At 42.9% G+C, this 15866-nt stretch overlaps 1 protein-coding gene across 1 annotated transcript in view; it reads left to right on the top strand.

The window, feature by feature from the left end:
- LOC103279158 (von Willebrand factor D and EGF domain-containing protein) overlaps window positions 1–15866 on the top strand; it is a 368122-nt gene that overhangs the window by 303422 nt on the left and 48834 nt on the right. The window contains exon 26 of the mRNA XM_062966717.1: window positions 1123–1218. Coding sequence (XP_062822787.1) covers window positions 1123–1218 — 96 coding nt within the window. The remainder of the gene's footprint in view (window positions 1–1122; window positions 1219–15866) is intronic.

A 15866-nucleotide genomic window follows, 5' to 3' on the forward strand; every position in this document is an offset into this window, starting at 1 on the left:
GCAATTTGCAAGTAAAATATAGGAAATTTGCCAATTTCTTCATATTTGGGATAGGACGACCTTGAAACTGAATGCAGGATGAAAGAAATCAGATTATCCCTGGTGATGGCTTTGACTCTTTCCAAATACAATGAGAACACCTTCGGGGTCTTTAGAGCTTGCTCGTAGTGCTGCATGGATGCCTTTTCCCCAAAGCTGCTTCATTATAAAACATCAACAGAGAAAATGTAAACTGCACTAATGTGAGTTCTGAATCTCAGAATGTGCATTTGAGGAAGAAAAGAGCCAGGCTGGGTTTCATCATGCCTTATTTCCAGAAGCAGATGAAATGCCATCCATATGCATTTTTAAATATGTGTTTTGCTAATACAGTGGAGTCTCACTTATCCAAGCTAAACGGGCCAGCAGAAGCTTGGATAAGCGAATATCTTGGATAATAAGGAGGGATTAAGGAAAAGCCTATTAAACATCAAATTAGGTTATGATTTTACAAATTAAGCACCAAAACATGTTTTACAACAAATTTGACAGAAAAAGCAGTTCAATACGCAGTAATGTTATGTTGTAATTACTGTATTTACAAATCTAGCACCAAAATATCATGATATATTGAAAACATTGACTACAAAAATGGCTTGGATAATCCAGAAACTTGGATAAGTGAGTCTTGGATAAGCGAGACTCTATTGTATATGTATTTTGTTCTGGTGTTTTAATGTGTATATTTTATGGCATGTATATTATGCCGATGAGTTTTAACCGTGCCCTGTCTTGAACCATGAAGAAATAAATAATAATAATAATAATAATAATAATAATAATAATCATCATCATCATCATTATCATCATCATCCCGACTGTCACTATTGTGGCCTCTGAAGGAGAGAGCAGCAGCCATCATCTGCTAGAATTACACCTCTCCCCCATTGCCATCCCCTTTTACTTATGTAATGTGACTGACTGGGGACTACTGTCAAATTAACTATTTGTAACCCACTTTGAGAAACTTTTTGTCTTAAGGTTGGGAAAGAAATGCAAGCAAGCAAGATCTGTGCCTTAATATCTGTTGGTGAAATCAGTTGTTCTTTTCCCTTCCTTTTCTTATTTTTCTTTTCCTTTCAGCTTTTTGCCACCCTCCTTGTAAAAACAATGGGCAATGTATGCGAAACAATGTGTGTTCCTGCATGCAAGGTTATGTTGGAAGAAGATGTCAGATAAGTGAGTTTTTTCTTCTCTTTAACTTTCCAAGTTTTTCCTGCCTCTGAAATACATTGTCACCTAGAGAGGTTTTCCTCCTATAAGCACGTTAAACAGGACATTTAGCTTGGATTAATGTACTAATCTTCCATTTTTATATTCTGGCACGTCTAACAGTAGCCTTACTACCAAAGGCAGTGCATCCCATTACTGGAGCTTTGCTTACTATACCATGTCCCTGTGTGTGAATGGCACTATCATCGCATCAAAAAAAGGAAAGAGTTTAAGCCTGTCTTGTTTTGATTCTGCCTGTGTATATATTGAAATTCCTTCCAATTTAACTTGAGCAAAGCTGTAATGTTAGATGGGCTAATTAAATGGCATTAAAGCCAGTTGGGAAAATTATTAAAGCCCAGTACATAGCCACTGTATTGAGAGACCATTTTAACTGTCACTACACTGTCCTTCTAACCTAATTAATACAGTTACAATAGTTAATAAAGTTTTCATATTGCTTCTTTGTTCCTATAAGTCACAGCTCTCTCTGCACCCTAGCATATCTCTTTATATTTGATTTTTGTATTCTTCAGAGGGATTTGTTATTTTGGCAGTTGTACAAATGTCTCACCAGTTTCCTTTGAGTGTCATATGAGGAATTTAAGACAAGCAGAAATGCATTTCCTTCACACTCCTTGACTTACACATATAGCAACCTGAAAGTGGCAAGGAGGGAGCTGTGAAGAAACCACATGTGGCATGAAAAGGCTATACATTTCTAAAACACTTTATCTTTCACACAAAGAACAAAAACAGTTCAAACTTTCCTTCCTGCAATGCAAGCTGTAGCTGTATCGGTCTATATATTGCCCTGTAACTCTCCTCAGCAGAAAGACCAATGTAGCACAGCTCTTGTTTGGTTGCAAAATACACGACTAAAGTAGCAGGTCTTGGCTAAAAGAACTTGGAAGAATGAAACAGTAAGGGAGAAGAGCAACAGAAACAATGCCGTAGTTTGCCATCTTGTTTTTAAGGTCAAGGTACATTAGAAAACTGCTGTTTCTACATTAAAAATATATTACCACCATTTCTCAAAGCAGACTGGCGTGGGTTGCAGGAAGGATTCAGTTAGCAATGACTGCAGTTTTTAGAAACACTTTCCCACATTTGTCTAAATGTATCCACCTGCACATTATTGCTTCTGTCAATTAACTGTACTTCCAAGATATTTACTGAAAGTTCTTTCTGAATTTCCTATTAAAAGTTTTGAAGTATGTGGCTAGTTTAGTAAAGTGTGTAAAGTTTTTTAGGATGTGCATTGTAACTCCAATGTATGTGCCTTTCTGGGTATAAAGCCATTCATAAAATCACTCAATTATTAGAGTTGAGTGCGGAATTTGTTTCTCCCATTTCTTTTGTTTCTTTCAGTATATTAGGAACACAAAATGGGAAGGCACCCTTACAGAAATCAGCTCGAGACCAAAGCAGGCGGGACTGGGTCCTGGCTTGCTTTTTGGCATCACAGTTTAATCTTTTTATTAATCCCCCAGCAAACAAAAAGTACACCCTTGTTCCCTGAAAACTACTCTCCTCTTCCAGGAGGTCATCGCTCTTCCTTACCTGGAAGTGGGAAGCCTGCTTAAAATGCCTTGGAGGGTGCGTGCGTGACTGCCTATCGTGATGTAGTCTGGGAGAGGATGCGATTGCGTTGGCAGCCGAGTGCCTCCCAGAACTTGCCTCCTTGCCTTGGAAAGAGAATGCATGTGCGGCATGTGGGCCCAGAAAGCACACATACCTGTCAGTGCCTGCAGCCAAGCACCTCTTCCTCTAGAGTAAGAGGTGCTCGGCTGCAGGTACTGGCAGGCACATGCACTTTCTGGACCTGCATGCCACATATGCACTCTCCTTGGAAAGAGTGTGTGTGTGTGGCATGCAGGCAGGCCCAAAAAGTGTGCACCTACCAGTGCCTGCAGCCGAGCGCCTCCTCTAGAGTAGAAACAGCAGGTAAGAGGAAGCCTCCTTAAAGCGTGCACTGGGAAGGGGAGACAGTGTAAGAACCCCCCTCATATTGGTCCAATAGAAAACAGATCTTTTCGCACCTCGGAGTGAAAACAGATTATCTGCCTTCTCAATTTCAGGGGGCTTCCAAAAATGGTTTGGGGCCCTCACCAAAAGCTGGGACATGAAATGAGTTAACGTTTACCCTGAATGCACAGCCTTATTAGTTATGCCACATGTTGGTGTGCCTGTGTAAAGGGATGTTTTAATTATGGTGTAAACAGGCTCAACCCCACCTCCAGCCTGCCACTAGATGTGCAGAGTTCTTTGGGAGGAAGAAGCAAATACAGTGTTCCCTCACTTATCACTGGGGTTAGGTTCCAGGACCACCCGCAATAAGTGAAAATCTGTGAAGTAGGGCCGCTATATTTCTTTTAATATTTATACATTATTTTAGTAGTTATACACTATTTTAAGTCTTTATCAACCAATCATGTGTTGATAAATCACCTCCTTCTCCTCTCGTTGCTGCTTGGGCTCCTTTTCTCTCCCTTTGACTTCTCCTTCCTCAGGCTGTAAATTGTAATTTTTTTATGATTTATAATAATCTTTTAGAGTTTATTGAAAAATGGCGAAACAGCAAATCCGCGAAAAGTGAACCGCTATATTTCTTTTAATATTTGTACATTATTTTAGTAGTTATACACTATTTTAAGTCTTTATCAACCAATCGTGTGTTGATAAATCACCTCCTTCTCCTCTCGTTGCTGCTTGGGCTCCTTTTCTCTCCCTTTGACTTCTCCTTCCTCAGGCTGTAAATTGTAATTTTTTATGATTTATAATAATCTTTTAGAGTTTATTGAAAAACGGCGAAACAGCAAATCCGCGAAAAGCAAACCGCAAAACTCCTGTAACCCTGTTAAGTATACCATACTGTTCCCTTTGAATTGCTTTTGGAAGTGTATTAACTTCTACTTTGCATCCTTGAAAGCCTTTGAACTGGTTAGCTTTTGTTCTAAATGAATACACATAGATTATGCATGTGCTTTTTCAGAGCAGATATTTTTCAAAGAGATTCTATTTAGGATCTGTGGAAGGGCTCAGTTCCAGATCCTCCCATCTGATTTTCAGAAATCCCTCTTCTCTATCACAGCTCACTCCATCCAGTAGGGAAACAAACTTCCTGAGGGTTCATCTACACTGTACAATTTAACTTGTTGTAAATAGGCCCTGAAGTAGCCCAGATGCAGGATATTTCAAACCATTGTTCATATGGCTGGGGAGTTCACCCTCTCTTCTGGCTTGGATATACCTTACCTCCTCCATGACACCACTGCTCCTTACTGGATATGGAATTCTGTGAGTCCTTCTTGCAATTCTGGGCAATTCTGCTGACATCTGAATAAGGTTTCCATGCAACTCAAAAGAAGGAGCAATCCCCCCTTTTTCTAATAATGTAGGAGCCCTGTTCTGACACCAGTAGAAGTAGAAGCAGACTAGAAATGACATGAGATAACCTGGTGATGCAGGCACCTCTGTTAATGTCAGAATGGATCACCCATGCTATCAGAAAGAAAGAGGAAGGATCACCTCCCTTTTTCTTCTTGGTCACACAGGTCACTACAATGTCAGTAGTGGTATCTATGGGGGACAGTGCTCTCATGGCAGTAACACAGCAAAGATCCATTCTCTTTCAAAAGTTGATGGTGCCAATGCCCTGTCTGAACAGCAAATCGGGCAAAATCAAACCTGTCAGCTGTCCAGATTATATCAAAGCCATAGGATATTCTAAAGTTTCAAACAAAATCTGCACCATACCCTGACTTTGCCTGGTAAGGTAAAGGTAAAGGTTTCCCCTGACGTTAAATCCAGTCGTGACAGACCCTGGGGATTGGTGCTCATCTCCATTTCCAAGCTGAAGAGCCGGCGTTGTCCATAGACATCTCCAAGGTCATGTGGCTGGCATGACTGGATGGAGCGCCGTTACCTTCCCGCCAGAGCGGTACTTATTGATCTACTCACATTGGCATGTTTTCGAACTGCTAGGTTGGCTGGAGCTGGAGCTTTGCCTGAAGCAGGCCAATCAAGTTTACAGCTGAAAACCATAGGACAATGGTTCTCAACCTGGGGTCCCCAGATGTTTTTGGCCTTCAATTCCCAGAAATCCTAACAGCTGGGAAACTGGCTGGCATTTCTGGGAGTTGTACGCCAAAAACATCTGGGGACCCCAGGTTGAGAACCACTGCTATAGGACGTTCATCAGAAGTAGATATGTATAATAAAGATAGCATCTTTGCAGTCATAGTTAGTCCAGGGTTTTTGGCTTGTGTAAACAAGCCCTGAGTCCAAGAGGCAGCAATAAGGAGAGTTGGCAAATAAGTCACATTCCACCAGTGTGTTTTGCATGGATCCAAATTTGAATAACCCTATCTATATTATTAGACCCCCAGTGGCGAAGTGCGTTAAAGCACTGAGCTGCAGACCGAAAGGTCCCAGGTACAAACCCCGGGAGCGGTGTGAGCGGCCACTGTTAGCTCCAGCTCCTGCCAACCTAGCAGTTCGAAAACATGCCAATGTGAGTAGATCAATAGGTACCGCTCCGGTGGAAAGGTAACGGTGCTCCATGCGGTCATGCCGGCCACAGGACCTAGGAGGTGTCTACGGACAACACCGGCTCTTCGGCTTAGAAATGGAGATGAGCACCAACCCCCAGAGTTGAACACGACTGGACTCAAGTCTACACACCACTTGGTACAGATTTTCTGGTCAGGGACTCTTAAGTGCATGAGTTCAAGCTATTACCGTTCAACAGGTCAGCAAAGTGTTATGACCTGTTGTAATAGGCTGGTAATTATCTGATCCTGGATACTAAACATATGACATTCCCTGTAATTCAGCAAAGCTACATGATGCAAATCTATACAATTGAAGCTGGAGAAAATGTGGGGCTATCATTAAATCTCTTTTGCCTAGTATTTTGTAATAATCATAGATCTGGGCACAAAAGCACATTGGAAATATGGGGGAGACTCTTTGCCACTGTGGGACCCAGTTGTGGAATGTCTGATTAGTGCTATTGGCGCTTTCATTTTTGTTCAAACTGCACTGCTGCCATTTATCAAAGACTTTAGTGTCTAAGGATCTTCACTAGAATGTCTTGGGGATTTTGAGGAAATTGTTTTAAATTGTATTAAATTGTTGAAATTGTTTTATATGCTTCCAGCTGTTTTAAACTGTTTCAAATTTCTCTGAATTGCTTTACATTGTTATACAATTGTTTTAGATTGCCTTCTTGTCTGTACTTTACCCTGAGACTTTGCAATATGGAGAAAGATATAAATATTTTTGTAAATAAATGAATGGGAAAGGCATGTTTCCATCTATATAGTGCTGAATAGAGACAGAGGCTGACTACATCATCTGGGGTACATAGGCAATAGTATGTTATTGTTAATTATTGGAACATATGCTGTTATGTAGTCAATCTTTTTTATATACAACATTCAAATACAAATCTTATCTCTATTACAAGTAAATATCTGTATTTACATGTATTTAAAGTGGGAGATACAGACATTTACTTGTAATAGAGATAAGATTTATATTTGACTGTTATATATAAAAAAGATCGACTCCATAACAGAATATTTGATGTTCCAATAATGACCAAGAACATACTATTTCCTATATACTCTGTCATATAGATATTTGTGCGCTAAGTAAATCATCTGGAGGCCATGTGGAGAATAAGTAATCACTTGTTTCTGCTGTCATGGTCCTCTGACTGATGGGAACCTGCTAAATATAATTGTACTAGTAATAAATAACAATAATACCAACAACAGTCAATTGAGGACAGAATCAAGTGCCAAATTTGCATTTTCACTTATGATAGAAAAGCACTTGAGTGGACTAAGGATATGTCAAAATTTAGAAAGTGCTATCAAGGGTTTGCAATAAGTCATGAATAAAGTAAGCCACAACCTGTATGCTCCAAAGCTAGTTGCACAAACACTGGAGATGCAGTTATAGAACATGTGTGTGGTAGTCTGAAAAAGTCATAGAAGTCTATTCTAGCCAGTGAAATATGCCTTGTTACAGTAAAACACTTTCTCTGGAGATATGCTCTCCAGTATCCTTTTTAGATTCTACCATGGAAAGCAGGACTTCGGTAGGCTTGGATAATAAATCAGGCTCACTGAGCCTTTACAAAATGGGAATCAGATTGTTCAACTTATCTGTAGCAATAATGTGTGCTACAGCCACAATCCAGAGAAAAGTTAAGAGCACTTTAGCACTCTTGGAATGTACCCAGTGGAATTTCAGTAGACAGGAGGGATGAATGTGGCTCACCTGCCATCCAGCTAAGCATTTCTGTAAGATTAAGATAGCACACAAATGCAGGAGTCATTGGCAGTACTGTCGTAATGCTAGGTTTCAACACTCCCACATGATTGAATGTTCTAACATTTTTTACATTCTGCTAGACTCTTCTAGCACAGTAGGGGTTATAGAAAAGCAACATTCACAATACTCCCTGCTTTTCTCTGCTTCTTATCTTATAAAATTCACAGAAAACGTTCCCTTGCAATTTAAAGAGTCAACATAGTATAGTGGTTTGAATGTTAGCCTAAGGTACTGGGAAACAAAGGTTGGGCTCTCTGCAATAGAAGCCCAGTGGGTGACTCTGTGCATGTCATAGAAAAAGGCAAGGACAATTCCCCTCTTAACAAATCTTGCAGAGAAAACTGCATGACAGGTTAGTCATAGGGTCACTATAAGTTGAAAATGGCACACAACAACACCAACAACAACGCCCAGGCTATATTGCTTCCTACTATCCACCATTCTAGTGTTGGCATTCTGAGTAGCATGGAATGGTCTGAGTTGGAAGGACCACCCTAGAGCAGATGCACTAGGAATGCTCTTTTGCAATCTCTGATAAAGTGCTAATTTCTTGTGTTACAATGTTATGGTATCATAAGATCTCATTGATAATGCTTGGTAAAGTGGAAGGCAGCAGGAAAAGAAGAAGAGCATATTAGAGATGGATTGATTCAATAAAGAAAGCCACAGCCTTGAGCTAGCAAGATCTGAGCAGGGCTGTTTATGGAGGTGTCTCATTCCCTGGTTACCATAAATCAAAGCAAATAACAAAAGGGTCCCAATTGACCTCTGCCCCAAAGCAGTACTTGTATATGCCTGGGAAGAAATCCCCTCAAATTTTTCAGCAGACATTTTAAGGTTGTAAAATTACTGCACTTGCTAGGAAGTAAACCTGCTGAAAAGAATATATCATGTTTCCAATAAACATGTAAAGCAATGTATTGCAAATCTCCCAGAAAACAAAGATAAAATGGTGTGTGTGGGGGAGAGAGAGAGAGAGAGAGAGAAATTGATTGAAAAGTTAGAATTCTTTCCATGTATTTTATCATAAATAATACTCATTCAAAATGATATGTGTTGTAATATTTGTAGCAGATTCATCCCTTGGTCGAGTTCCAAGTTTCTTATAATTTCCTGGACTAACTATAGATAGTTTGCCCCAAGGATTTTCATAAGGCAAGGACATTTGGTCTACAGCCTTGGACGGAGCTATAGGATATTTCAGTCTACAAACTCTAAGCTTATAGTGAATATACTTTTTGACTCCAAAAACTCCAGACTGCTAAACTAAAGCATCCTCCTTTTGAAATGGTTACAGAAAGGCATGTTTCATGTTTCTTTTGCTAAGGAAGAGCATGCAATTAAACAAACTACTCAAGTGACAAAGTGTGGCAAAGACACACTGTTAACACCCCCATTTGATTCCTGGTTTATTTTAGTTTACTTAACTTCACTGTCATGTCAGAGGAGCAGATGTATTGTATAGGAAATACCCAGAAAATTATGTCCTCTCCCATCTGTAATGAAGAGTTGGAGGATAAGGTAGCATAATATATACATTAGTGTCAAATTGGTTCATAAGAGTTACTTTTGGAGATGATGTTACCTGATGAAAATGTATGTTTCCTATAGATCAGAGCTGTAAGTTTGTAAATTAAGAAAGAGCAAGGTGAACTTTTTCTATTCCATACATGTAAGCATGAAGGATGCTCTCTCTGCTGGTTCCTGCAAATATTGGTTGACAATTTGGCTACTTTTGCTCCATGTGGGAAGGAAGGAGATGGGGAAAAAACATATCTTCACTTTTCTCCCATAGAGACAGGGAATGTAGCCAAGTTGGGGGCTCCTGTTGCATCCATTCAATGTTTAAAGCAGGGATGATCCAAGGATGCACTCTGCACTGCCCCATGAAATTTTGAACCCAAAGTAACGATGGGTTTGCAGATCAAACTACATCATTGTAATTTATGTCAACAGGTCAGAATAATCTGACAGGGCATGACATACTCTGTGACCAGCATTTGTCCATTCATCAGGATGTAGACACACACAGACAGAGAGCAGAGAGAAGCTCATAAGTATATTAAGCACCAGCTCCACCTAGGGCATGTGCTAGTTAATATTGTATTGCTGAGAAAAATATCAATCTGTTTCCAGGGTCCTTAAATGTTATGTATATTTGTAGAACCACTTTCCTATATGAATGTCAATTCCATGTGAAACACCCACAATATGAATGTGATGTTGCCATGCTGAGTCCCCTCTTCAGTTGTATAGGGATCCCTGATGGAAAATTGTATCCTGTATATCCACAAAATATGCTAAGCCCCTGTCCATCCGGACTCCTCACTAATTTCTGACTTTCCATATGCAATTGCATTCTGTCTTATTCTTTCTTTATAATATTTTCAACTGAAGTAAACAGGCAGGCATGTCATATATATTTATTAATACCAGCTTAAGGCTGAAAGAGCTCATTTAAGCACAGGGAGCACAACAGCAACAGATGACAATCACCATTAATTAATCTGGGGTTTATTTGTGGGTTTATTCAAGTGTGCAGCTTATGGTTTCATTTCCTTTGTTCCATAATTTATTTATTTAGCTTTTCTCAGGCATCTGTTTCTGTGCGACACAGAACAACACACTCTTCATCACATCTCTGTCATTCAGTCATGTTATTTCGTTGTTTTGCAATGCCTTTAATTTTAAATAAAAGGCATTCAGGTTGAAAGTGGATGTTGATAGTTGGCGTAAACAAATATAGCACTAAAGAACTGTTATGTAAATCACACGTCTTGGATTGGTTGGCAGCTGAAGTGCAAGGATTTCAATACTTTGTACTTACTGACAACCCTCCCCCCCCCATGATTATGTTATCCAAACACTTGCAAGCAAACTGAAGAGAGTGCCAAAACTGACAATACAGTGTATGATTATGCATCTGTGATTGTACAGTCATTCTATATTCTCCCTTGCTGAGAATTCCATTATTCAGCATCCACAAAAGGCTAAACAACAAAAGCTCTCTTAAACCAAATGCATTCATTGGGCAATTATATACCAGAACAATATCAATTCTGCTTCCATTTTAAAGAAACAATCTGACTTGAGCTCAGTTTGATCACCCTCTTTTAAAAACACAAGAAAATAACATTAAAAATTAGCAAATGAGCACTCAATTCCAGAGGTATGGTGAAGGAATGTGGGATGAGGGCATAACCCTCCCTCCCGCCCAATTCCATCTCTAAAATCCTCCAACTAATGTTTTCCTTAATTCTCAACACTACAGTGGGTAAATCATTGAAACCATTAACACCTAGGACTTTTACATTTGCTTTGCCCATAACACATTGGTAGGTTACTTTGCCTATCCCTTTTGTTTGTATGCATAAATTATATTCCTATATTCCTCTGATGGCCTAGGGCAGAGGTCCCCAAACTAAGGCCCGGGTGCCGGATGCGGCCCTCCAAGGTCATTTGCCTGGCCCCCACCCTCAGTTTTATAATATATTTTTATATCAGTTTTAATAATATATAATATATTGTATATACATATAATATTGATAAAAATATTATGTTATACATTATAATACTAATAATAATACCATATAATAATATTAATTGTATGTTATATATTACATATAGTATTACAGTATAGTGGTATAGTTCAATATAGTAATGTATAATGCTAATATTGTGCTATGCTAATAATATAATATATTGTATGTACTAGGCTTGCTCAAATAATTCAATTTCCCCGTTACTCGTTACTAATTCGTTACTTTTGTAACTTGTAAAGCAATATACGACCTTGATTGTCCACACGTCTGGATATCGCGGTTTCGAACCGCGACAGGCCCTTTTTCTTATGTCGTCGTGTTTTTTCGTTGGGAAAAAAAGGTTTTGCAAATCACCCAAACTTGTTTAAGTGCACTGGGGCAACCTAGCGTGTTGTTTCCACCTTGTGGCCAATCAGAGAGCACGTTTAACCCAGGGGAGGGGCTGGTAGTACGTCCTGAATGAAAAGACCGTGCACGGGCGCCTCGTGGCTCATTTCGGCTCGGGATCTGCAGAGAGAGGGTGGGTTGGGAGTGAGATTCCGTAGGCAGGCAAGATTGCTGCGTCACAGCTTCCTTGGCTGAGCTAGAGCTACATATCAGAAGACCGGGAGAAAAGGTTGGGTGGGTGAGGTAGGGTGGGGTGGGGTTGGAAACTGTTGGGTGTTTCTGATTTTTTTTTTCCAAAGGGCCTGTGGCCTTTTTTCCCCACAAGCTTGGCGTTTGCCATTTTCCCACCCGGCCTGCAATTTTTCTGCTGCGCCATTTTGCCTGTTGCGGGCGGGGTGGGCTTTCGTTTTGATTAGGATACTTTTCTTTTTTCAACGCTAGTAGCAAAGTCTGGCAAAAGGGTTTGGGGAAAAAAGGGAGCCTGATTTTGCTTCCTTTCCTTCTCAGCTGCTCAAGTAGGGCTTTTGGTCTGTGCCAGGGCCGCAGTGATTCAAAAGCAAAGTTTGGCAAAAGGGTTGCACATCCCATCGTCCTTTGTAGAACAACACCTGTTTTGGGAAAAAAGGGAGCCTGATTTTGCTTCCTTTCCTTCTCAGCTGCTCAAGTAGGGCTTTTGGTCTGTGCCAGGGCCGCAGTGATTCAAAAGCAAAGTTTGGCAAAAGGGTTGCACATCCCATCGTCCTTTGTAGAACAACACCTGTTTTTGGAAAAAAGGGAGCCTGATTTTGCTTCCTTTCCTTCTAAGCTGCTCAAGTAGGGCTTTTGGTCTGTGCCAGGGCCGCAGTGATTCAAAAGCAAAGTTTGGCAAAAGGGTTTCACATCCCATCGTCCTTTGTAGAACAACACATGTTTTGGGGAAAAAGGGAGCCTGATTTTGCTTCTTTTCCTTTTCAGCTGCTCAAGTAGGGCTTTTGGTCTGTGCCAGGGCCGCAGTGATTCAAAAGCAAAGTTTGGCAAAAGGGTTGCACATCCCATCGTCCTTTGTAGAACAACACCTGTTTTTGGAAAAAAGGGAGCCTGATTTTGCTTCCTTTCCTTCTCAGCTGCTCAAGTAGGGCTTTTGGTCTGTGCCAGGGCCGCAGTGATTCAAAAGCAAAGTTTGGCAAAAGGGTTGCACATCCCATCGTCCTTTGTAGAACAACACCTGTTTTGGGGAAAAAGGGAGCCTGATTTTGCTTCCTTTCCTTCTCAGCTGCTCAAGTAGGGCTTTTGGTCTGTGCCAGGGCCGCAGTGATTCAAAAGCAAAGTCTGGCAAAAGGGTTTCACATCCCATCGTCCTTTGTAGAACAACACATGTTTTGGGAAAAAAGGGAGCCTGATTTTGCTTCCTTTCCTTCTCAGCTGCTCAAGTAGGGCTTGCTGCAAATCTCTTTCTCCTATATTAACCCTATCAAGGTCTGGAAAATACAGGTATCCCCTTTTTAACGTATAACAATAAGAACAACTGCAATAGAAGGGTTTGCGGCAGTTAGACCCAGAACACATTGCCAATCAAGAAACAACACATCTTTCCCCCCAGTAACACAATGCCTTCCTCCCTTCTGTTACCTGAAAACACTCCCGTTATCATGAAGCGTTCAGCTGAACGCGGGTCTGGTGGAGCAAGTCCTGCTAGTGGTCAAGCAACACCCTGGACACTGTGGGGGGCCAAAAAAGTTAGGGTGGGTCCCATCCGTCTGGAACGCGGAACGATGGGAGTGGGTGGACTTGATGAAGAAGCTGGCTGTTCGACTGCTGAAAGTTCACAGCCCTCCACCCGGAGCCATTTCTCGGTTGGAGCTGAGACAAGTGGACGATCAATGGAGCATGCAGGTGTTGCCGTCCTGGAACTACAGGTGGTGGATAGTGAGGATCTTGATAACCCCACCCCTCCACCCGCTACTGACAGTGAGGAGGAGGTAGAGGAGGTAGTACCATCAAATCATAGTCTTTCTCATGCTGCTGAAAGGGTGCCCACGACTCCTATCTCCCTGGGCATCGGCACAGTGGCTGTGGGGAGGCCAAGGTCATATATTTGGGACCATTTCCATGTCCACACTCAGCGTGCCACTTTGGCAGTTTGTAGACACTGTGGGGCAAATATCAGCAGAGGCAGAGACCTGAGACATCTTGCGACCTCGGGGTTGAGCTCTCACATGAAGCGACACCATCCCTCGATATCGGTAGGAGGGAGAGCTGCAAGCCCTTGCAGTGGCAGCATTAGCACACAAAGTTCTCCTGGTGTAGATGGTGGGAGGCAGACACAGTCCACCTTGGAGGATTGGGGCATGCCTTTTGCCAGGAAGAGAACGGGGGAAACATTACCCACACCCCAGCAGATAACCCAAAGTGTGGGAGAAATGATGGCCCTTGATCACCATCCCTTCCGCCTGGTTGAACAAGAAGGCTTCATCCGCCTTATGAAATGCCTGTGCCCCCGCTACAAAATCCCCTCCCGTCACACCTTTTCCAGAAAAGTTATTCCCGGATTGTATGAGGGCTGCAAGGAACGCATTATCCAGATGTTGCGGAGCGCCATGGGAGGACACATCCATTTTACCTCTGATATTTGGTCAAGCTTGGGAGGAGGCCATTCCTACCTCTCTCTCACGGCACATTGGTGGGAGAAGGAAGGCAGTATGGATACATCCCATCGTTGGGCACTCCTCGCTTTGGAGGTAGTTGATCGTGATCACAAGGCAGAAACCATCTGCAGCTATCTGGGAAACATGATGGGGGAGTGGATGCGGTGCAGGCCGGAAGAAATGAGGAGGGGCTTCATGGTGACTGACGCTGGTAAAAATATGATCAAAGCGGTTGAAAGTGCAGGGTTTTTGAATGTCACCTGCATGGCCCACTTGCTTCACAATACCGTCAAGGAAGGTTTAAAGAGCCCGGAAGAGCAGCCGGCCAGCACCGCAAACATCGCCCTGCTGATCGAGCGCTGTAGAAAGATCGCGGGCTACTTCCACAGGAGCATCAAGGCAGCCTGGCAGCTGAGAGACAGGCAGAGCCTTGAAGGCCTCCCGCAGCACAAGCTGCTCCAGGACGTCTCTACCCGGTGGAATTCAACCTATAAGATGCTCGAACGCATGGTTGAGCAGCAGAAGGCGGTACACGGCATCTCCCTTACATTGGTTGCGCCTGTTAGCAAGCTTGTTCCAAATAAGCAAGAGTGGGACACCATCTCCCAGCTGGTAGACATCCTAAAGCCATTCAAACATGCCACAGAGACCCTTTCGGAATCAAAAGCCCTTCTTAGCCAGGCAGTGCCCATGGTCTTGGGGCTAAGGAGCCACCTAGAAAGGCTTGGGGCCGGTCGAACACTGGACTCCCTGGCTGGACCGCTGACACCGCCGGTCCAGGAGGTGGTGAGGAGGTTGTCCTTTGCTGTACGGAAACGCCTAGAGCCACTTCTTTCCAGCAAGGTCCATATGCTGGCGGCCTTGTGTGATCCACGGCTAAAGTACAACGTCTGCCCAAAAGACTTTACCGTATGAAAGGCCCAACTAGTTAACCTTGTGAGGGAGGTCTTTGCTGCCAGGGTGGGGGGAACGGCACAGCGGCCCCTCTACCGGAAATGCCTGCCACCCCCAGCACTAGCACTAGTGGCGAGAGTTATAGTACCGGGGAGCCGGCAGGGGGTTGCCGTAGGGTTACGGATCTCCAGCCGCGACCAGGAAACACTTTCTTTGCAGAGACGGTGGCCATACTAGCATGCTCGGAAGATTCCTCTTTGCTGGCTTCTGCTCAAAAGGTAGACTCGGCCGAATGCTCGGTCAACAGGTACTTTGAGGAGCCTCCTGAGATAATTTCTTGTGATCCATTGGCCTATTGGGCTTCACGTGATCACATGTGGCCGGATCTGTCGCACGTAGCCCGCCAGTTCCTCAGCTGTCCTCCCACCAGCGTGCAGAGTGAAAGGGTCTTCAGCCTAGCGGGAGATGTAGTCATGCCCCACCGCAGCTTGCTGGACCCTCAAACAGTTGAGAAACTGGTCTTCCTTCCTATTTCTGCCATTGCCCCATGGAAGCCGCTCAGAGTCCCTCCGGGAGGATGGGGCAGGGAATAAAAATAAAGATCTTACTGTTGTTAATTATTATTATAATCATTATTGATGTGATGGTGGCCACGACTACCCTGCGGACTGCCAGCTTGCTTGTGTCCATCCAGTAGGGGTGCGGCCAGGGCCGCTGACGGTTTGCTGTCAGGGAGTGTGCCTTTGTGGCATGGGTTGTGGGGTGTTGGCGTGGGGCCGGCCAACGGTGGCCGGCCCCCCAGGTCAGAGGGGCTTGGGCC

The sequence above is a fragment of the Anolis carolinensis genome, chromosome 1 (genome assembly GCF_035594765.1).
Source record: "Anolis carolinensis isolate JA03-04 chromosome 1, rAnoCar3.1.pri, whole genome shotgun sequence".
Lineage (NCBI taxonomy): Eukaryota > Metazoa > Chordata > Lepidosauria > Squamata > Dactyloidae > Anolis > Anolis carolinensis.